This window comes from Callithrix jacchus, chromosome 17, assembly GCF_049354715.1.
Source record: "Callithrix jacchus isolate 240 chromosome 17, calJac240_pri, whole genome shotgun sequence".
Taxonomy (NCBI): domain Eukaryota; kingdom Metazoa; phylum Chordata; class Mammalia; order Primates; family Cebidae; genus Callithrix; species Callithrix jacchus.
Window position 1 is genome coordinate 58,566,936 of NC_133518.1, and position 23,390 is coordinate 58,590,325.

The 23,390-nt window shown below is 41.9% G+C and overlaps 1 protein-coding gene across 8 annotated transcripts in view; it reads left to right on the forward strand.

The window, feature by feature from the left end:
• Positions 1–23,390, forward strand: part of KAT2B (lysine acetyltransferase 2B) — a 108,429-nt gene that overhangs the window by 13,915 nt on the left and 71,124 nt on the right. For all 8 annotated transcript variants that reach the window (XR_013528693.1, XR_013528694.1, XM_035278815.3 and 5 more), the window contains exon 2: positions 18,235–18,361. Coding sequence is in view for 6 of the 8 variants with exons in the window: in XM_035278815.3 (XP_035134706.1) it covers positions 18,235–18,361 (127 nt within the window). In the remaining 2 variants the exon portion in view is untranslated. The remainder of the gene's footprint in view (positions 1–18,234; positions 18,362–23,390) is intronic.

The window sequence follows — 23,390 nt, forward strand, 5'->3', positions numbered from 1 at the left end:
TTCTTTTTTGAGACGGAGTCTTGCTCTGTCGCCCAGGCTGGAGTGCAGTGGTATGATCTAGGTTCACTAACCTCCGTCTCCCAGATTTAAGTGATTCTCCTGCCTCAGCCTCTTGAGTTGCTGGGAATACAGATGTGTGCCACGATGCCTGGCTAACTTTGGTATTTTTAGTAGACATGGGGTTTCACCATATTGGTCAGGTTTGTCTGGAACTCCAGACCTCGTGATCCACCTGCCTCCCCCTCCCAAAGTGCTGGGATTACAGATGTGAAGGCAATGGATGCATTTAGTTAGGGAAAAAGTGTGGATAATGTTTCTGATGATTCACTAGGAACAATGTATCACTTGAGCTCAGGAGGAGGTTTAGGGTAATCTTGTCAGTGACCTCAGTCGAAGTTGTATGGGGATGCTTCCATTAAATTCCACGACATCCTAATCAGTCCCCATGCACTGCATACTCTTGGCTTGTGCAACCTTTTGCGAAGTTTGTGTGGTATGCAGATTTCAGAAGTACGAGGATGAGACCTGACTAATATCATAGTGATTGATGGTGGCAGTGCCAATTTGTATCAGCTCTAACAAGCTAGTGTTGAAACTAGATGGCAGAATGCCAAAGACGCCAAGGTCAGCATACTTTGAAATAATGAAGTGACTCATGTAACCCAGAATTTGTACATACTCACAGGACTACCTGACTCATCCCACCTCTAAAGGAACATGTCTGTGAGCACCAGTTAGGGGCCTGTGGCCATTTCTCTGCTACATGTGCAAAAGGAAGCAAAAGCCACAAGGAGCCCTTTTCTTTTGAGGAGACAGATATGGAGTGAAGCAAAAATTAAAATGAATAATCATGCATGAAGTCAATGCAGAGAGAAACCATCATGAACTAGGGGGAAGGTGAAAGGGTGGGAGAGGGGCCCAGCCCAGGTAGAGAGAATGGAGTAAAACCAAGCAGAGAAGCAAAACTGATATGAGCCAGACATGAGAGTAATTTAGAACATGGACCTGGACACCAGACTGCCTGGGTTTGAACCCTGATGTGTGACTATGGGGAGGTTACTAATACTTTACAAGCCTCAGATTTCACAGCTATAATATGGAGATACCTATATATGTCAACTTTTTCCGTTCACCCAACAAATTGTTATTTAATGTGCCAGGTGTTGATTTAGATGCTAGAGATACAGTGACAGATGGGTCCTTATTCTTGCAGAGCTTGCTTTCTGGTAGCAGAAGCAGACAATAAGCAAAAAAAAAAACAAACAAACAAACAAACAAAAAAGACCAAAAAAAAAAAACCCAGAAAGTGGTAAGTGCCACAAAGAGAATGAAAACAGAGAATTAAATAAGAACGCCTGGGGAATTCCTTTAGAGACATGCCCCGAAAGTCTTTCTGCAGAAGGAACACAGACTGAGGCCTGCATGGTAAGAAGTGAGGAAGAGGGTGCCATGCAAAGACTCTGGGCCAGAAGTGGTTTGGCTTGTACGAGGCCTGTCAGGAGAATGGTGTGGCTAAATGGAAGTGGGTGGGGTAGGGGAATGAGTGCAGGAAATTAGTTGGAAGGGATAAATGGGAGCCAGACTGCCAACATATAATTTTTACAGTGATGTTAAAATCTTTAGTTCTGATAAGTTTCCGCAAATATATATCAAGATGCAGAGCTTTTCCATCTCCCTAGAAAATGTCCTCCTGGTCCTTGCCATTCTTATCTCTCTCCTGAGGAAGCAACCACTGATTCGACTTGTGTCACTTTAAGTTAATTTAGCTATTTTTCATATAAATAGTACCACATAGTACATACTGTTCTTTCCACTCAGTATATTTTTGAGATTAATCCATGTTGTTGGATGCGTTGGTAGTTAATTTCTGTTTATTGCTGAGGAGTATTCTGCCGTATGGACGTATAAGTTTGCCTATCTGTTGACTTGTTATGGATATCTGAGCTGTTTCCAGTGAATTCATATTAGATTTCCGTTTTGAAGTGACCCGTCTGGCTGAAGAATAAAGTATGTGAGAGAAACAGTAGACAAAGAGGGCCAGTTGGAAGTTATTGTAGTCTAGGTATGAGTGGATTGTGTCTTGGGCTAGGGTAGTGGGAAGGGAGGTGTGAGAATTAGTTTGGGCTATATTGTGAGGGTAGAGGCGATACAACTTAATTTGTTATGGGGGAAGAAATGATGAAAAGACAGAAATGAAGGATCATGTCTAGGTTTTTGGCCTGAGTAACTGAATGGATGGTAGTTCCATTTACCAAGATAGAGAATGCCATAGGAGAAGCAGGCTCAGAGTTGTCAGAGGTGATACATTAGTATGTCTGTTGATAGACAAATGTTTTTTTTTTCTTTTTTTCTCTCCTCCCATCGACAAGTGCTGTTTTGATGATAAAATGAGATAATGTAATTAGCAACTTGGTATAGAATCTGGAATGTTCTGAATGCCCCATAGATGTCAGTTACTATTATAATTAAAAACAATGCTAAATAATAATTATTGTTCTTAATAAAGAGGCTAGCAAACATGGAGGTAAAAAGAAATGTGGGTAAAGAGAAACTGGGAGACAGGGTCTGCTAGGTTAGGAAGAAAGTTGATAGAAGGTCTTGAATTTTAGGTAGAAAATTTGAAGTGAATCCATTTGATAATAGTGTCTTTGCTCTTTAAGAAGGAGGAGGCGCAAGGATTTTAGAATGCCAGAGAGGAGTTCTAGGTTTTGGTGTTGGCTCCTTGCTCTTTGCCAGCTGGATGAACTCAGGCAAGCCACACCCCTTCTCCAAGCATTGAGTTACTTGTCCTATAGGGTTGTTGGGAGGAAAAAATAACATGATTTGGACTGCAGTTGCCTTGGAAAGTAGCAGACACAAATGCTTGATGTTATTAAGTGGCATTTAGAGTAGAGTGATGTGAGCTGGTATTAGGAGGAGGGTTGGAAGTGGAGGAATGAATTGGAAGAGGGGAGGAAGTATTTTTTCTAGTTGGCTGATAAGGGCCTGAACTGGGGCCCTGGCAATGAGAATGGAGAAGGTATAGATCTGAGAAAGTTTAAAGAAGAATCAGATGGCCTGGATGAGGGCATTGAGGGCAGATTAACCTTAGGAGCTGGGAGAAGGATATTGCCAACAAAGGGAATAGGGTAGATGAAAAGGGAGTGTTGGGATGGAGGGCAAGTCTTTTTGTAAAACTTACTGGGCAGAAATGCTGGATGTTGGCAGTTGAAAATGAGGGCTGGAAGTTCTGCTTGACAGGTTGGGCTGGTTATGTGGATTTGAGAATTGTCATCTCAGATAATGACTGATGCCATGAGAATGTGAGCTGTCTAAGGAAACAACATATATGGCTCTATTTATTTTGCTCATCCTGGTTGACTTGGTGCCAAAACAACAGGCGGCAGAGTGAAAAATTCTGTTAGTCAGCTGGTTGTCTGAACTGCTCAGTGCTAGCCAAGCAGTTTGACAGATCCTTCCACTCTGTTGAAGACTGAGCTGACTGCTCTGGCATTTTGACAGATAATTTCTGATAAATTCTGTGTGTGTGTGTATTAAATTGAAAGAAATTGTTTTGGGTTTAGCATTTCAGGGTACTAGTTTCTAGGCCCCGGTGTCACTGAGGACCTCCTGAGCCCCTTCCAGGGGTAATGCATGCTTAGATTTGGTCCCGGAAAGGTCACTCAGATGTAATGAAGGGTCTGGCCAGCCCCTAGGCTATTTGGTAGCCACTGGAGCCATTCCAGCATCTTGGGAGAGCCTGCCAAGGGGGTTCCAGACCTTTCAGTTAGCCAGACCTAATTATAATATTTAGCAAAGGGAGGGCAGTTTCTTATTGAACTGCAGCATAAACACAAGGATTTCTTTCAGACAGGGATGTCATGCAGATTTTCTGTTGATTTGCTGTTGGAGTAACCCTGGAGAGCATGGATGAGAATAGATGAGAAGAATTTGAATGATGTGTTTATTTATACCTGGGTTGTTTTGTCTTGGGTCATTTCCCCATGTTACGCTTTCCACTCTCCTTCTATAGCCTTGACCACTCTCTTTAGTATTTGTTTTTTTTTTTGTTCCCAGTGGCTTTATTGACCAAAATGGCACTGTAAATTAAGGTATTCAGCCAGGCGTGGTGGTTCACACCTGTAATCTCAGCACTTTGGGAGTCTGAGGCAGGCAGATCACCTAAGGTCAGGAGTTCAAGACCAGCCTGACCAACATGGTGAAAGCCCATTTCTACTGAAAATACAAAATTTAGCTGGGCGTATTGGCAGGCGCCTATAATCTCAGTTACTTGGGAGGCTGAGTTAGGGGAATTGCATGAATCCGGGAGGCAGACATTGCAGTAGCCAAGATTGCACCACTGCACTGCAGCCTGGGTAATGGAGCGAGATTTCATTTAAAAAAAAAAAAAAATTTAAGGTTTTCAGAGATGCTTCTCATAGTGAATTACTGCACCAGTTTTCTTTTCTCCCTTAAAATTCTATTTCCATCTCAATCCCAGGCAGTTTTGTTCTCCTGAGGGAACTCCGACACCAACCTGGTACACTTCCTCTTTTCACTTGTGCCAGACTTTTTTTTTGTTTGTTTTTTGCCTCCCAGATTCAAGTGATTCTTGTGCCTCAGCCTCCTGAGTAGCTGGGATTACAGGGGCATGCCACTATGCCCGGCTAATTTTTGTATTTTTAGTAGAGATGAGGTTTTACCATATTGGCCAGGCTGGTCTCCAACTCCTGACCTTGTGATCCTTTCACCTCAGCCTCCCAAAGTGCTGGGATAACAGGCATGAGCCACCTTGTTTGGACAAACGTGCCAGATTTTAAAGTACCCATAGTTTTAAAATCCCAGCTTGAAGTCATAGCATTATGGTATCTTCTGTTGGCTTTCCAAGTACAACTGTGTGAACTGGAAGGATTGTCACACAGTGGAGAAAGATAAAGGGCTTATATCCCAGGGAGGATTACTGAACCATTTAATCTGTATGTGAAAAGCTAAAGTTAATTCAGGGAGAGGAGAAAGGTGTTGCTGAAGTCAAACCATCTTTATCCCTTCAAATGTTTGCTACTCAAAGAGTAGTCCTAACCCAGGAACTTTTAGAAATGTAGAATCTCAAGTTCCACCTGACACCACTGAATCTTTTTTTTTGAGATGGAGTTTTGCTCTTGTTACCCATGCTGGAGTGCAATGGCGTGATCTCGGCTCACTGCAACCTCCGCCTCCCAGGCTCAGGCAATTCTCCTGCCTCAGCCTCCTGAGTAGCTGGGACTACAGGCACGCACCACCGTGCCCAGCTAATTTTTTGTATTTTTAGTAGAGACGGGGTTTCACCATGTTGACCAGGATGGTCTCGATCTCTTGACCTCGTGATCCACCCGCCTCGGCCTCCCAAAGTGCTGGGATTACAGACTTGAGCCACCGCGCCCGGCCCCTGACACCACTGAATCTTAATCTTTCATTTTGATGAGACCTCCAGGTGATACCTGAAGAGATTGGGGTTTGAGAAGCGCTACTGCAAATTATATCAGCATAATTCAAACTGCTCACTTCCAAAGAGAAAACTTTTGGCAATCCCAGCTGCTTATAGTGGACTCCAGTTGTTGTTTTAAAATATAATTAAGATATCTTGCTGGGCGTGTGACTCATACCTGTAATCCCAGCACTTTGGGAGGCTGAGGTGAGTGGATCACGAGGTCAGGAGTTGGAGACCAGCCTGGCTAATATGATGAAACCCCATCTCTACTAAAAATACAAAAATTAGCTGGATGTGGTGGCGTGTGTCTAGTAGTCCCAGCTACTCAGGAGGCTGAGGCAGGAGAATAGCTTGAACCCAAGAGGCAGAGGTTGCGGTGAGCTGAGATCACCATACCACTGCACTCTAGCCTGGGTGAGAGAGAGTCTCGCTCCGTTTTGAGAAAAAAACCAATCAACCAAACCAAACAAAACAAAAATATTCTTTTCAAATACATGTACACAGTTAAGTGGAAAACTCAGTTTGCAGTAGTAGCAAATGAAATTTTAAATCCTGTCCCCACAGTCCTCCCCCATTGCCTATCTCCCTTCTTACTTCCTTTTAATAACCATTTTCAGAAATTTTTAGTCTCCTTCCCCCACCCTTAAGCTGTGTCTTACATGTTAATATGGCTGGTTTTTTTTTTTTTTTTTTTTTGAGATGGAGTCTTGCTGTGTTGCCCAGGCTGGAGTGCAGTGGCATAATCTCTGCTCACTGCAACTTCCGCCTCCCAGGTTCAAATGATTCTCCTGCCTCAGCCTCCCAAGTAGCTGGGATTACAGGCATGCTCCACTATGCCCGGCTAATTATTTAAACCATCTTTATCCCTTCAAATGTTTGAAGGGATACTAAAAATTCTGTATTTTTAGTAGAGACCAGGTTTCACCATGTTAGCTAGGCTGGTCTCGAACTCCTGACCTCAAGTAATCCACCTGCTTTGGCCTCCCAAAGTGTTGGAATTACAGGCGTGAGCTACCGCACCTGGCTTATATGGCAGTTTTAAGAAGGGAACTAGAATAACTAGGAATTCGCTTTAATTAATTAATTATTTTAGAGACAGGGTCTTATTCTGTCACCCTGGCTGGAGTGCAGTGGCACTGTCATAGTTCACTGTAGCCTCCAACTCTTGGGCACAAGAGATCCTCCTGCCTCCGCCTCCTAAATAGCTGGGACTACAAGTGCAAGCCACCACACCTGGCTAATTTTATTTTTTGTAGAGATGGGGCCTGGCCATGTTTCCCGGGCTGGTCTCTAATTCTTGGCCTCAAGTGATGCTCCCGCCCCAGCCTCTCAAAGGGTTGGCATTACAGGCGTGAGCCACTGCACCCAGCCCAGAAATTCTCTACAGTTCCAGTTTGGCTCCAGTGAATTTGTGAAAAGACCAGAAAGTTGGACTTCAGCAAGTCAGACTTGCTGAAGTAGGGAATCCCAAAATGAATACCAGCAACACCAGTCTTTATTATTAGCAAGTTTTAATTGTTTCAAACTCTCCACTAATTTCGAAAACAGCACACCCTCACTTTTTTTTTTAATTGTAAGTATATCTTACTAAAGTTTCCTCAATTTGTGATGAGAAAAGAAGCCCCAATTCAGGGATGTGCTTTGGGGAAACTTTTCAGAAGACCCATCTTTGAAGTGATAGTTACTATCATTTTCGCCTTTTAAAATACAGCTTTAATTCATGGTTGATTAAAAAAAGAAGAAGAAAAACAATAAAATACAACTTTATGAGTTATAATTTAGGTATCATAAAATTTTCTAGTTTTAAATGTACAATTCAAAGATTTTTAAGAAATTGACGAGTTTCACAATCATCACCACAATCTACTTTTTAGCAGGTTTCCACCACCTCCAAAGGATCCTCAGGTCCACTTACAGTTAACCCTGTTCCTACGCCCAACCCCAGATGACCACTCATCTTTCTGTCCGTATAGATATGCCTTTCCTGGATAGTCAGGTAAATGGAAGTATACAGTATGTGGTCTTTAATGACTGGCTTCTTAGGCCGAGTGTAATGTGTTTGAGATGCATCCATGCTGTGGCATATGTCAGCACGTCTTTATTTTTCTTTGCAAGTTATAATCTGTTATATGGCTAGAACACATTTTGCTTATGCGTTAACTAGTTGGTGGGCATTTAGATTATTTCTGCCTTTTGGCTATCGTGGATAATGTTGCTGAGGCATCTGCGTGCAAGTCTTAGTATGGATATGATTCTGTTTCTCTTGGGTAGATACTTAGGAGTGGATTTGCTGGGTCATGTGGTAAATTTGTGTTTAACTTTTTGAAAAATTTGTTGTTTCTTTAAAAAAAACTGTGGTAATGCCTGGCGTGGTGGCTCATGCCTATAGTTTCAGCACTTTGGGAGGCTGAGGTGGGAGGACCACTTGAGCCCAGGAATTTGAGACTAGCATGAGTAACATTCCTTGAGCCCAGAAATTTGAGAATAGCATGAGTAACTAGACAGGTCTAGTAAGACCCTATCTCTACCAAAATAAAATAAAATACAAATTAGCCACATCTAGTGGTACATGCCTGTGGTCCTGCCTACTTAGGAGGCTGAAGTTGGAGGATTGCTTGAGCCCAGGAGGTGGAGATTGTAGTAAGCTGTGATCATGCCACTGCAGTGCTGGGTGACAGAGTGAGACCCTGTCTCAAAACAATAACAACACTGTGGTAAAGTATACATAATATAAAATTTACCATCTGGACTGTTTTTAGTGTCTAGTTCATTGCTATTAAGAAATTCGCGTTATTGTGCAATCATCACCACCAACCATCCACAGAACACTTTTCAGCTTGCAAAACTGAAACTCTGTATTCATTAAGCAGTAACTCCCTCTTCCTTCCTCCAACCCCTTGGCAACCGCCATTCCTATCTCTATGAATTTGGCCACCATAGGCACCTCATCTAAGTGGAATCATACTGTATTTGTCCTTTTGTGACTATTTCACTTAGCATAGCATCCTCAAGTTTCATTCAAGTTGCAGCACATGTCAGAGATGCCTTTCTTTTTAAGGTTATATGCTAGCCTTTTGAAGGTATCTACTACGTTTTACTTATTTATTAATCTCTTAAGGGATGCTGGGGTTGCTTGCACCTTTTTGCTATTGGGCTTAATAATGATGCTAGAACGTGGGTGTCCAAATATTTCTTTGACTTCCTACTTTCAGTTCTTTTGGGTATATACCCAGAAGTGGAATTGCTGCATCATTTGGTAATTCCATTTCTAATATTTTGAGGAACTGTCATACTGTTTTCCATAGCAGCCGTGCCATTTTACATTTTCAGCGGCAACATACAAGGTTTCCAGTTTCTCTACATCCTCTCCAACACTGTTTTCTCTTTTTTTTTTTGGTAGTAGCCATGCTAATGGGAGTGAGGTGGTATCTCATTGTAGTTTTGCTTTGCATTTTCATAATTTTTTTTTTCGAGATGGAATTTTGCTCTGTCACCCTTGCTGGAGTGCAGTGGTGTGACTTAGCTCACTACAACGTCTGCCTCCAGGTTTCAAGTGATTCTCCTGCCTCAGCTTCCCTAGTAGCTGGGATGACAGGCATGTGCCATCATGCCCAGCCAATTTTTATGTTTTTAGTAGAGATGGGGTTTCACCATATTGGCCAGACTGGTCTTGAACTCCTGAACTCGGGTTATCCACCTGCCTCAACCTCCCAAAGTACTGTGACTACAGGTGTGAGCCACCATGCCTGGCCCATTTTCATAATTATTAATGATGCTGAGCATCTTTTCATGTTTTTTTTTTTTTTTGGTCATTTGTATATCTTCATTGGAGAAGTATCAGCTCAAGTTGTTTACCCATTTTAAAATTTTGTTGTTATTGTTGTTGTTGAGTTGTAGGCATTCTTTATATATTATAGATATTAACCCCTTATCAAATATATAGTTTGCAAATATTTTCTCCCATTTTCTGGGTTGCCTTTTCACTGTGTTGAGAATGTCTTTTGGTGCACAGAAATTTAAAGTTTTTACGAATTCCAGTTTATCTATTTTTCTTTTCTTGACTGTGTTTTTGTTATTTATTTTGAGAAAGGATCTTGTTCTGTTGCTTGGGCTGGAGTGCAGTAGCACAGTCATGGCTCATTGCTGCCTCGAACTCCTAGGCTCAAGCTATCTGCCTGCCTCAGCCTCCTGAGTGGTGTGACTATAGGTGTGCATCACTACATCCAGCTAATTTTTAAAATTTTTGTAGAGATGGAGTCTTGTTTGTTGCCTAGGCTGATCTTGAACTCCTGACCTCAAGTGATCCTTCTGCTTAGGCCTCCTAAAGTACTGGGATTATACATGTGAGCCACCACACCTGACCCATCTGTGCTTTTGGTGTTACATCCAAGACACCATTGCCTAATCAATTATCATGAAGTTTTTTTCTGTATTTTCTTCTAAGAGATTTTTTTTTTTTTTTTTTGAGACGGAGTTTCGCTCTTGTTACCCAGGCTGGAATGCAATGGCGTGATCTTGGCTCCCCACAACCTCCGCCTCCTGGGTTCAGGCAATTCTCCTGCCTCAGCCTCCTGAGTAGCTGGGATTACAGGCACGTGCCACCATGCCCAGCTAATTTTTTGTATTTTTAGTAGAGACAGGGTTTCACCATGTTGACCAGGATGGTCTCAATCTCTCGACCTCGTGATCCACCCGTCTCGGCCTCCCAAAGTGCTGGGATTACAGGTGTGAGCCACTGTGCCCGGTCTTGATTTATAGTTTTGTGTTGAGGTCTTTCATCTATTTTGAGTTCATTTTTGTGTGTGTTATTAGCTAAAGGTCCAACTTCATTCTTTTGCACACACCTAGTTTTTCCAGCACCATTTGTTGAAAAGACTGCCCTTTCTCTATTGAATGGTCTTGGCACACTTGTCAAAATCATTTGACCGTATCTGTGAGGGTTTATTTCTGGGCTGTCTATTCTGTTCCATTGGTCTATAAGAAGCTAGCAAACTGTTTTCCAAAGTGGCTATACCTTGTTACATCCCACAAACACTGTATGAGAATTCCAATTTTTCACATCCTGATAATTTGTTATTGTCTGCCCCTTTTGAAAAAAGAATTTATTTGTGTTGAATTTACAGATAATAATTGTTCATAGTCATGGGGGTATAGTATGGTGTTTTGAAACATGTACATTGTGTAATGGGCAAATTAGTGTAATTAGCATGTTCATCACCTCAATCACTTGTCATTTCTTTGTGATGAGAACATTAAGAATTCTCTCTTCTAGCTATTTCATAATATGCAATATGTTATTGTTAACTATAGTCACTCTGCTGTGCGATAGAACACCAGAACTTACTCCTCCTTTCTGATATCTTATTGGTGTGAAGTTATGGTTTTGGTCCTTGACATTTAAACATTATGCCTTTGTCCAGCATGCAGAGAGGTAGTGAATAAGAGTGGGGCCTTCCTCACTCACAGCCACAGTGCCAGTTACCTGCCTGGACATACTTTGTGCTTCTGCAGGGTAGAGTGAGTAACCCCAGGCAAGTCTCTTATCACCTAGCCTCGGCTTTCTCTATTAATAATGGCAATAATTTATACTTTCCTTACGTAGGGTGGGATAAGAATACTTATACAAGCACATTTTTCATTTTGGGTGCTAAATAAATGTCGGATTCACAGTTATACTGAATAAAATTTCCATCAGCATGTTCTTGCTGTGGGACATCTCTGACACTGATTTAAGTTTTCCAACAAATGTCACCTTCCAGTATTTTAAACATGACAGAATCCTGCTAGACGGCTGGCTGTCCTTCTCCTGTTCCTCCGGATGTCACTCAAATGTCCTCACACCCATCTCACTCATTCACACTGAGTGAACTGTGAGCACCCCACCCCTTGTCTTTCTGTAATCTGGGTTGTGACCACTTGTTTATCCAGTTTAACTTCTTTCTCATCATCCATCCTGATTTCTGCATACTATGACAAAATCAGTTGCATACTGTATGACCTCTAACCCTGGATCCTATTGGGATAAAAACATTATCCCAGTCCTGTTGAAAGTAGTGCAGCGGCCTTTTCTTCCTTCTTGGCTCTGCACTGTCTGCAGAGACTTGCTCTGGGGAGAGATGAAGTCATCTGGGTAGCTGCCCCTCCCTGTGCCCAGGTTGCTAGTTGCTACGGTAATTGGCTTGGCAGTGCACTCCCTAAAAGGTTGTCCTTCAGCTGGTACTTTGTTAAAGCTGCAAGGCCAACTCCCTTGGGAGTTCCCTTAGACAGCAGCTGTCATGCCTAATTAAGGAGAGACATGGGAAAGGTGTTTTGAAAGGAGACCTCTTATCTCAAAGAGCAGTGGCCAGGCCCGAACACTGGAATGGGGAGATGAAGGCCAAAGTGGAGGGCATGGTAGCAGCAGCTCAGAAAACTAGGCAGAAAATGCTTTGCTGGTAGTCAAGGATAGGAGCATTGAATTTTTTTTTTAAGGACATAGTGTGTCCTTTTTAGCAATTCAAGCAGTGAGTCCCATATATATTAAAAATGTTGTACACTTAGGTTGTTAGGTGTGCCATGGAGTATGCACATGTTTAAGAACCAATTTTCATATCCTACAAAAAATCCTGAAACAAGGAAAACTCAAGGGACTCTCAGATGTATCAATAGAGTATAAGTTTAACTAGTTAGGACCACTTAGGTTTACTGAGACTATTCTGTGCTTAAACTGCTAGGGTCCATAGTGAAGACCTGGGGCTTGGGGATGGAGTCCCTTTATAGTCTAGTACATCAATATCCAATAGGAATATGGGAGCCACATGTATTATTTAACATTTTCTAGTAGCCCTGTGTATTAGTTTCTTAGGGCTGCCATAACAAATAACCATAAAATATGTGGCTTAAAACAACAAATAGGGTTTTTGTTTTTTTTTTTCTCAGTTTTGGAGGCTGAAAGTCTGAGATCAAGGTGTCATCTGGTCCACACTCCTTCTGAAGGCTCTGGGGAAGAATCCTTCCTTGCCTCTTACCAGTATCTGGTGGTGCTTGGCAATCCTTGGCAGCATTCTTTGGCTGTGAGACCTGGTCTCTCTTTTTTAGTTGTTGTTGTTGAGTCAAAGTTTCGTTCTTGTTGCCCAGTCTGGAGTGCAATGGTGCAATCTCAGCTGACTGCAACCTCCGCCTCTGGGTTCAAGCAATTCTCCTGCCTCAGCCTCCAGAGAAGCTGGGATTACAGGCACATGCCACCATGCCAAGCTAATTTTGTATTTTTAGTAGAGATGGGGTTTCTCCATGTTGGTCAGCTTGGTCTCGAACTCCCGACCTCTGGTGATCCATGCACCTTGGCCTCCCAAAATACTGGGATTATAGACCCTGGTCTTTCTTATAGTGAGATCCAGCCTCTGCTTCTGTCTTCGCTTGGCCTTCTTTCCTGTTTGTCCGTGTCTCTGTCTCCAAATCTCCTTTTCCTTTCTCTTAGGAAAACACCAGTCATTAGTTTTAGGGCTTCATCTAAATCCAGGATAATTTCATCTGCAGCTCCTTAACTGATCACATCTACAACATCCCTATTTCCACATATGGTCCCATTCTGAGGTTCTAGGGGAACATGAACTTTATTTAATATTATTATTATTATTTTTTGAGGCATAGCGTTGCTCTGTCACCTTGGAGTGCAGTGGTGCCATCTTGGCTCACAGCAACTTTGGCCTCTTGAGTTTAAGCAATTCTCCTGCTTCAGCTTCCTGAGTAATTAGGACTACAGGCATGTGCTGCCATGCCTGGCTAATTTTTGTGTTTTTCATAGAGACAGGGTTTTACCATGTTGGCCAGGTTGGTCTCAAACTCCTGACCTCAGGTGATCCTCCCACTTTGGCCACCCAAAGTGCTGGGATTACAGGCAAAGTGAGCTATTGCACCTGGATTGGACATGAAATACAGGACACACACTATTCAACCCACTGTGCTGCATTAAAAAAAAATCAGAAAAGCCAAAAATTAAATTTTATTAATTCTAATGTTGAAGTGAATATTTCAAAATATTATAATTACATTATGTAATCAATATAAAAGAATTCTTAATATGATATTTTAACATTCTTTTTTTGCACTAAGTCTTTGAAAGTCAGTGTGTATTTTCAAACACTCATAACACATCTGAATTTTTGTTGCCAGTTTTTGAGGACTCAGTATTCACTTGTGGCTGGCTGCCACATCTTGAACAGCACAGTTGGAGTGCTGTGGAGCTGACAAAACTTATACTTCTCAGTGTTTCATCCCCTATTTTCTCTCTCTCTTCAATCTTCTTAGTTTTCAGGGAATGTCAATTTGTTTGGAAAGTCTCAGTCGTTAGGAACAAAAGAAATAAAAATCTACTTTGTACTGAGATCCCAAGACTCAGTGGAAGAAGTACAGTCAGCCAATTTTGAAAGAAAAGATCTTTATTCAGTTACATTTTTAAGCATCAGTGTTTATTATATGATAGAATCCATTAAGCACTCTATCACAAGTGGTTTCAACACGTGTGGTTAATATTGAAGATGTAACTTTTTTTTTACTGAGTAGGGGGAATATAAGGCCTTATTATTACAAATCCCCCTGCCATGAGATTTGTGACTCACCCATTTATGAGCCCCTAGTGAACACAGCCATTCTTCTCTGTCATGTTAAGACAAGAAGGGGCATCAATAAACTTTTTTTTCTGGGCTGACTGAGCTTAGTCTGTTGCAATAATGAAGTTAAGATCTACATCTCTAAAACTCTGTTTTGTCTTCTCCAAGAATTTTTTTTTTTCTCCAAAAATTTAAAGCTTGTTATTTGTTAGCATGAATCTCAGGGCGAGGAGGAGTTTTATAAGCAAGCCTATAAGAAGAAAAATTTTAGAACCTTGAATTCTTTATTATATTTATTATTATTATTATTATTTTAAATTTTGAGACAGGGTCTCACTTTGTCACCCAGGCTGGAGTGCAGTGGCGTGATCTCAGCTCACTGTAACCTCTGCCTCTCAGGTTCAAGTGATTCTCCTGCCTCAGCCTGCCAAGTAGCTGGTATTGCAGGCACCCGACACCACGCCTGGCTAAGTTTTGTATTTTTAGTAGAGACGTATTTTCATCATGTTGGCCAGGCTGGTCTTGAATTCCTGACTTCAGGTGTTCTGCCTGCCTTAGCCTCCCAAAGTGCTGGGATTACCTGTGCCTCTCCTGTCTGGCTTAATTTCTTTTCTTCTTTTTTTGAGGCAGGGTTTTACTCTGCCGTCCAGGCCAGAGTGCAGTGGCGTGATCTTAGCTCATTGCAACCTCCACCTCCTGGGTTCAAGCGATTCTCCTGCCTCAGCCTCCTGAGTTGCTGGGACTACAGGCGTGTGCCACAACGCCTGGCTAATTTTTGTATTTTTAGTAGAGATGGGGTTTCACCATATTGGTCAGGCTGCTCTTGAACCCCTGACCTCAGGTGATCTGCCTGCTTTGGCCTCCTGAAGTGCTGGAATTACAGGTGTGAGCCATATCTCAACACTGTCTGGCTTAATTTCTACACATCTTTACCCACTGTGATGTAGTCACTTTAGCCTTTACTTTCTGTTGAGCAAGCCAGGCACTCTCTTGCCTTTACAGTAGCTGTTTCCCCTTATACCAGATACCTAATGACCACTCCCTCCTTTCTTCAAGTCTTTGCTCTGAGGTCATCTCAGAAAGACCTAGTTAAAATTATACCTTCTATCTCACCCTTTGCTAAGTTCCCTGTACTCGTCCTTTTATCTTTCTTTTCATAGCCCCATCACATTCTCCAGTATATTCTATAATTTACTTATTTGTGTTAATCCTGTTTTCCCCATCCCCTGCCACCAGGAGAGCAGGATCCTGGTTTCATAGTCAGTAATACCTGCTATGTAGTAGGCCCTGAATAAATATTGTTGAAAGAATGAGTCAATGTGCATAACTCTTTGGCTTGAAATGCAGTTCTCCAAACTCAAAGGTTTTTGGTTACGACTGTTTTTTCCTTCTAGGTTTGGCCTGCCATACCTAATTGCTTTGTTGGGGCTCTTTTGTCATTTTTCTTTCTCAGACCAAAGGCCCTTGGGGAATGGGTTGTGGATCAGATCAACTAGTCAGAAAAGCTGGAGGCTTAGGGAGTTCCTGGAAGTATCTATGCGGCAACTAAGAGAGGTTCATCCACAGTAAGGGTGGTTTCCTCTGACCCTACACAAACTTAGTGATACTTCTGTAGGGGAAGAAAGCTGTTTTCCCTTTACCATTTTCGGTGCATTGGTTGGGGCCCTTTCAGTTAGACGAATAACAGATGTTAACAAGAGAGAAAAACAAGTTTATTGATATATTCATTGTGCATGAACATGGGAGAACCCAGTGAGGAGTAACTCAAAGAGGTGGTTAGAACTTGGGCTTATAGGTTATCTCAGCAAAGAATAGTAAATTTTTAGAGAAGTGAGAAGACAAAGGAAAAGGACCTTGAGCTGGTAGGGACAGCAGATTGTGGGAAAGCAAGTGTATGGGGAAACCAATGGTAGATTAGGGCTGGTTTTAGTAAGCTTTGTTATGTAGGTTCCCCTGGTACCCTTTCCCAGCTGAAGGTCTAGAGTTATCTCTGTGATCAACTTATATCCTTCCTGGTAGAGAGAGATATAAGATACCTTTAAGAATTTATGTCCTGCTTCGGGGGATACAGGGGGAGGGCACAGAGCTTTTCTTGTATCTGCATTTTAATAACTCTTATACCAAAGTTGTATATTTTAGTTTGCCAAAATCTGCTAGTCTTCACAGTGTAAGTTCTCATGACAGTTGCCTTCAATTCATTGCAGAGAATTTCAAGGCCAGGTTCATCCTGGCAACAGAGAACTCTGGGGGGAAGAGTTGGGCCTGCCTTATACCTAGACAAAAAAGGGCCTAGTCACTGGGGGCTGCAGCTATGGAGATGCTGATGGAGGTGCTTCTCCTGGCCCTGCCTTCTCCATCCTCATTAATACAAAATGGGAAAAGCAGTCAGGTTAGGTGTTGCAGATTCACAGGGCCCACTGAAAGAGATTCATATTCAGAAGCAGATTTTTCTTCTACTGTGACCCTTCTTACCTTGCCAATGGTTTATTCTCTTTTCTTATACTGTTACACATATACACCCTTCAGAAATGATCTCTATTTCTGAGAATTTTATGTATGAGGTCAAAGCAGCAGCCACTCTGAAATTTTCTTCAAATTAGACGTATGCTGCTGGGCGAAGTGGCTCACACTTGTAATCCCAGCACTTTGGGAGGCTGAGACGGGCGGATCACCTGAGGTCAGGAGTTTGAGATCAGCCTCGGCAACATGGTGAAACCCTGTCTCCACTAAAAATACAAAAATTAGCTGGGCATGGTGGTGAATGCCTGTAATCCTGGCTACTCAGGAGGCTGAGGCACAAGAATTGCTTGAACCTGGGAGGTGGAGGCTGCAGTGAGTGGAGATCATGCCACTGCACTCCAGCCTGGGCAACACAGAGAGACTGTCTCAAAAAAAAAAAGTTCTGATAACTGTGTTACAAAAGTAAAAATAAGTCAAAATTAATAATATCTTTAACCCATATATATAAAATAATACATTTAAACATATAATTTTAACATATAATATAAAAATCATTAATGATATATTTTACTTTTTTTGCACTAGTCTTCTAAATCTGCAGTTTTACAACTGCAGTGCACTTTGATTTGAACTAGCCAGATTTCAAGTTCTCAGGAACCACATGTGGCCAGAGGCTACTGGACTGGATAGTATATGTAGAAGGCTCTCCCTTAGGGTGACTTCATCTGTCTTACATGTTATTCAAACACTGTATCATCTGGTTTCCTAGCCACAACTGGCTTGAAGCAGTAGATAAATGGTGAGAGTGATGGAGTGCTGAAGAATAGTAGAGAAGGGGCAGAAGAATTATTTTTATAAGTGGCTGGGGACATTCAATGCAAGCATTCTAGCGTTTCATACCTTGGGACCTGCTGAATCTCACAGTGGGGTACCTGGTAGAATAATAGATAATTTTTCCTGCTTACCCTCTACTTCATAGGTTAGATTACTTCAAGAAGGCCAGATCATACTCACCCTTGTCTACAAACATAGGGAAGTATGAAGAGTATGTAGACAAAGTTAAGGAAGCTTTCTACATTAAGTGTTGCTAAAATAATGGTGTTCTATTATAGGAAACCTGGAAATGTATATGTATATGTACACACACACACACACACACACACACACACACACACACGTAGAAACTCAGGGCTACATGATGAAGCCCTTTTCATTTCTAAAGCTGGGAGCTCACAGAAGTCTTGGAGGAGCCTGCAAACATGGCTTCAGCTGGGTGTGCCCTGTTTCATCTTCCTAAGATTGTTAACTTTTTCTGTTCCATGGGTTTCCCTTCTGGGGCAGAGATGCAGCTGGCGCCTTGGAGCCTGCAAGGTTCAACCTTAGTCTAGACCTGAGCCATGTTTGTGGGACATCAAGAGTCTGGCTTGTGGATTTGGAAAGTTCATCTTTTGAGATGAACTTTCTTGGAGCTGACCACTTCATGGACACCCACTGGGGTCAGTGGTAGCAAAGTGTGTGGGTCAGCTATGTGAGCTGCAGCATGCAGATTCCAGCTAAAGCACACACCCAAATCAAATACCACCATTGACTTTTCTATTTTCCTCTTGCGTATATGGAAGACGCAAAGTCAGGGGTGAGGGGGTAGCTGTTATATAACTAGTGTGCATTGTTCTCATGTAAAACCATCAGTCCATGGCTGCCTGTTACATAATTTTGTCTCTTTCTTTATTCCTTTTTTAGGCCGAGGAGTCTTGTAAATGCAATGGCTGGAAAAACCCCAACCCCTCACCCACTCCCCCCAGAGCCGATCTGCAGCAAATATTTGTCAGTCTAACGGAATCCTGTCGGAGTTGTAGCCATGCCCTAGGTGAGTTCCCAGATCTTCAAGGAAAGTGTAAAAAGTTCATTGTAGCCTGAGATGCTTACTGAATTCTGTGGGTTCACCAAATTTGAATGCTGTGTACCTCTGTATGAGACCAACGACAAGAGTCTCTCCAGTGTCATGAGTTTGCTGGGAAGGGCTTCTTGTCAGAGACAAACACTGCACTGTGTGCAGTGACTCCGTCTCTTCTTCCTTTCAAGAGCCGAGTTGGACTGGGGGGTTGCCAAGTAAGATGAAACATGACAATCGAGCTGGTTAGCAGGAATAATGTGGAACATGTCCTGATTCATGTTGAGGGTTGGGGCCTGCCTGAGGGTCTCTGACCTCACGGTTGAAACCTCAGCTAACTGGTTCTTGGTTTAATGATAATAATTATCATTATTATTATTTCTGTTGCCCTGAACTTTCTCGGGTGCTTCATTTTATCTTCCTGTTCCTTAGTTTTGTGTATCTGGTAGCTCTTTACTGAGCTGCTCTTCATTGTGTTTGGTGAATGTTTACTGGTGGTTTCCCTTTCAACCTTCTTGTCTGAGCCTGCAAAATAATCATTGTCAGTCTGGCACGGTAGGCCCTGCTGCAGTTACTCAAAACGACTGTGCTTGTCTGTTGTTCTGTGTCCCAATACTAGTTTTATGATTAAAATATTTTGAAAAAAATCATATGTTGTTTGAGTAGATAAAAGTTAATGAGGAATTAGTGTTTCCTAGATACTAAGATTTCAGTCTACAAAGAATCTTAGAATAGTATCCTTACTGTTCTGCCTTCAGTTTATACAGTCTCCCCCAAAATGTCAACAAGGCCAGTTTGCTGTCCATGACTGCAAGGACATAGCACTGGGCATAACATTCTTAGTAAGGTACTTGCTTTTTCCACTTGATCATTTATAAGTGGGTGACTGCTTATGCCACCATTTCTCTAGTGCGTCCTGCTTACAAGAAATGGTGTAGCCTCCAAGGTTAGCATGGTGTTAGGTCATCTGAAATTTTATTTTGTACTCAGAGAGTATTTTAATATTTACAGAGCATAAAAGTAGATAATGTGATCTTCCCAAGAAGTCATCACATTGAAGTAACCTTCTGAAAAAAGAGTAGTCCTGATCTCACAAAAGAAACACACTAATAATTTCATCATTTTGTCGACTTAACTGGTATCTCAAATTATGTAAGCTCCAAGTTTTGAAGTATCCAATACAGAGCAAAATTTCAAAAGTTAGACAACTGTCCTTGATTATAATTTACGCTTTTTAAAACAGCAACAACAATAACACTATCTATGAATGGAGTTTAGGATTGCCTCAGGAAATATGACTGTAGTAAAAGGCCGGACTCAAATCCTTAAGCCCTAGGCTTGAAGTATATTTGTCATTGATTGGGAAATCCTATTATCCTACATCAATTAACATTTAAAACAGGATCTTCTTTCTTTCTTAGCTTAGCAGATTGTCCCCATTCTGAGCACGTAAACACACATGAATGCCTGAAGGCAGAAACAGTGCTTCACACACACACACACACACAAAAAAGCCAACTTTGTTTCTTTTTTTATTTCTTAACAAGCTTTGAAATCAAATGCCCTAGTTCTGCAATACATAATCAAGAATGAAGAATGAAAAAAAAAAGCACATATCCTTTGACCTGGCAAATCCATGCAAAAAATTTAATCTATGTTTAAATTAGGATGGGCCCTCAAACTAGAAGGACAGTGACAGTATATTATGGCCTTACTTATGATAATAAAAAGCATGAAACACCTAAATATTCCAGTGTAGGAGATGATTGTGAAGAAATCAGGGAATACAGCAGCTTGATAGGAAGTTTTATAATTTAGGACTAAATTATTGAATCTGTCAGCCTGGGTTCAAATCCTGGTTCTATATCCAGTAGCTGTGTGAGCACAGGAGCACATTACTTAATCTGCCTAGACCACAGTTTTTTCAGCTCTGAAATGGGTTAATACTAATAGTATCTACCTTGTAGGATTATTGTGAGGATTAAATGAGATAAGTAAAAATCTTAGAATAGTACCTGGCACATAAATACATGATTATTAGCTGATGTTATTAGTATTAGTGGTATTTTAACACTATCAGGGTTCTTTAACTTCAACAACAGTTATATACGGTCTAGTTTAAGTAAGAAAACAATGCATCTAAGAAGGGTACTAGTAGCTTCTAGAAGCTGAAAACAAGTTTTGATCTGGTTTGGGGATCTCAGCTGCAGAAGTTCATGGACCTTCTGTTCAGTTTGCTACTGCTGAACAATTTTGGATTCAGCTCCAACTGTCCCTGTGAGTATTGGTTCAGTATTTAAATACCCAGTGGAGGAGATTATGCCTGTCATGTACCTAACCCCAAATTTTACCCCAAGGGAACTAAGAAGTTGGTCCTTTCCCAAATACAGGGTGCTGACTTGGGAACAGCATTGATGTTTCATCAGTATAATCCCATTATATTAGTTTAGAAAATAAAATACTGTAAGGCTGAGTGCACTGGCTCAGGCCTGTAATCCCAACACTTTGGGAGGCCGATATGGGCAGATCACTTGAGGTCAGGAGTTTGAGACCAGCCTGGCCAACATGGTGAAACCTGGTCTCTACTAAATTATAAAAATTATCTGGGCGTGGTGGTGTACAGCTGTAATCCCAGCTGGGTGGCTGAGGCATGAGAACTGCTTGAACCTGGGAAGGGGAGGCTGCAGTGATCTGAGATCACGCCACTGCACTCTAGCCTGGGCAACAGAGTGAGACTCCGTCTCAAAAAAAAAAAAATATTTTTTCATAGGGCTTCATCTCTACACTTTCTCTCCCTTACCTTTCTTTTCTTTTCTTTTTTTTTTTTTGAGATGGAGTTTCGCTCTTGTTACCCAGGCTGGAGTGCAATGGCGTGATCTCGACTCACCGCAACCTCTGCCTCCTGGGTTCAGGCAATTCTCCTGCCTGAGCCTCCCGAGTAGCTGGGATTACAGGCACACACCACCATGCCCAGCTAATTTTTCATATTTTTAGTAGAGACGGGGTTTCACTATGTTGACCAGGATGGTCTTGATCTCTTGACCTCGTGATCTGCTTGCCTTGGCCTCCCAAAGTGCTGGGATTACAGGTGTGAGCCACCGCTGGGCCTCCCTTACCTTTCTTGTAGGTTGATGGGTGGGGCTGAAGGTTCCAATCCTTTAATCCTCTAATTACTTGGTCTCCCTGATGAGCAGCTTCTGGGATGTCTATGCACTACACCTCAAGTCACCTCATTAGCATAAACTCAAGTATGCTCAAAAGGGGCTCATGATGAACATTGTAAGATATTCCTCCTGCTCAGGAAATGTAAGATATTCCTCCTGCTCAGGAAATCTCAACGGTTTTAAGAGCTTGTGACAGGAACTGGGACAAAGACCAAATATATTTCATACTGTACCACACACATACATTTTAATATATACAATCAGGAAAAGGTCTGGAACGATGTGTGTTGAGTTGCTTACTGATTTTTCTGAGGGAACCTGGGGTATGGGTACCCTGAGAAATAATATTTTCTCCTGCTCTTTCCTTTCTTCCTTGTTTTTTCTCTATTCTTTAGTCTGCTTTCTTAAAACTGAAATTACTACACATTTTCAGATGGTCTTGGAATTAGTGTTGGAATGCCAGTGTTTATTTATTGTCTTAGTATAAGGGCTCTAAAAAACCTTTTTCTGAGCTTACTCTTCCTTCCTCCCTCCTCCCCCTGCTTTTTATTTATTATTTATTTATTTACACTAACGAAAGCCCATTTACTACCCCGGCTTTTTAAAAAACTGTTTTTTTTTTTTTTTTTTAAAGGAAAGTTTCAGGCACCTGTAAGGGCAGAGGGGCTAGTTTAATGAACTGCCTTGTACTCAGCACCCAGCTCTAATGATTTTTTACTTTTGGCAGTTTTTTCTTTTGAGACAGAGTCTCTCTCTGTTGCCCAGGCTGGAGTGCAGTGGTATGATCTTGACTTACTGCAACCTTGGACTCCCGGGTTCAAAAGATTCTTCTGCCTCAGTCTCCAGAGTAGCTGGGACTACAGGCATGCACCACCATGCCTGGCTAATTTTTGTATTTTTAGTGGAGGCTGGGTTTCACCATATTAGCCAGTCTGGTCTCAAACTCCTGACCTCATGATCCGCCTTCCTCGGCCTCCTAGAGTGCTGGGATTACGTGAGCCACCGCACTCGGCTGCCAATTTTTTTTCCTTTTCTTTTTTTTCGAGACTGAGTTTCGTTCGTGTTACCTAGGCTGGAGTGCAATGGCGCGATCTCAGCTCACCGCAACCTCCGCCCCCTGGGTTCAGGCAATTCTCCTGCCTCAGCCTCCTGAGTAGCTGGGATTACAGGCACGCACTACCATGCCCAGCTAATTATTTATATTTTTAGTAGAGACGGGGTTTCACCATGTTGACCAGGATGGTCTCGATCTCTTGACCTCGTGATCCACCTGCCTTGGCCTCCCAAAGTGCTGGGATTACAGGTGTGAGCCACCGCGCCCGGCCCCCAATTTTGTTTTATCTAACACCCTGCTTTTATTTGCCAGAGTATTTTAGCAATTTTCCTACATTTTTTCTTATCTTATTCATGCAGATATCTTCTTGTTACCGACAAAGTGGAAGTTGGGTCTAGGGAATTCTTCTAGGAATCATGCAAGCCTGAATTCTCAAATTCATTTCAGTTGGTATATACATTATTGTTCTGTTTTCACATACAGTAGTCACCATTCTGAGCATGGTTGATTTAGTCACCAGTAATTGTACACAGGTGTCAATATGTAATGTTCTTGAATTTGTCAAAACAAAACATTCTGGATTATCAACTGAGATGGTATCAATTCTGTTGATTAAGTGTTGGGTTTCTTTTGCCTCAGCCGTATATTTTCTTCGGAGCTCTGGTTTTATGTAGTCTCCTGACAACTTTCTTTCATCCCAGACCTCCTTGGCCTGCCATAGTGTAGTACTATTCTGTGTTTCATGGACATAAAACACAGGAGTGAGATAGTCTGATCAAGTGGAAAG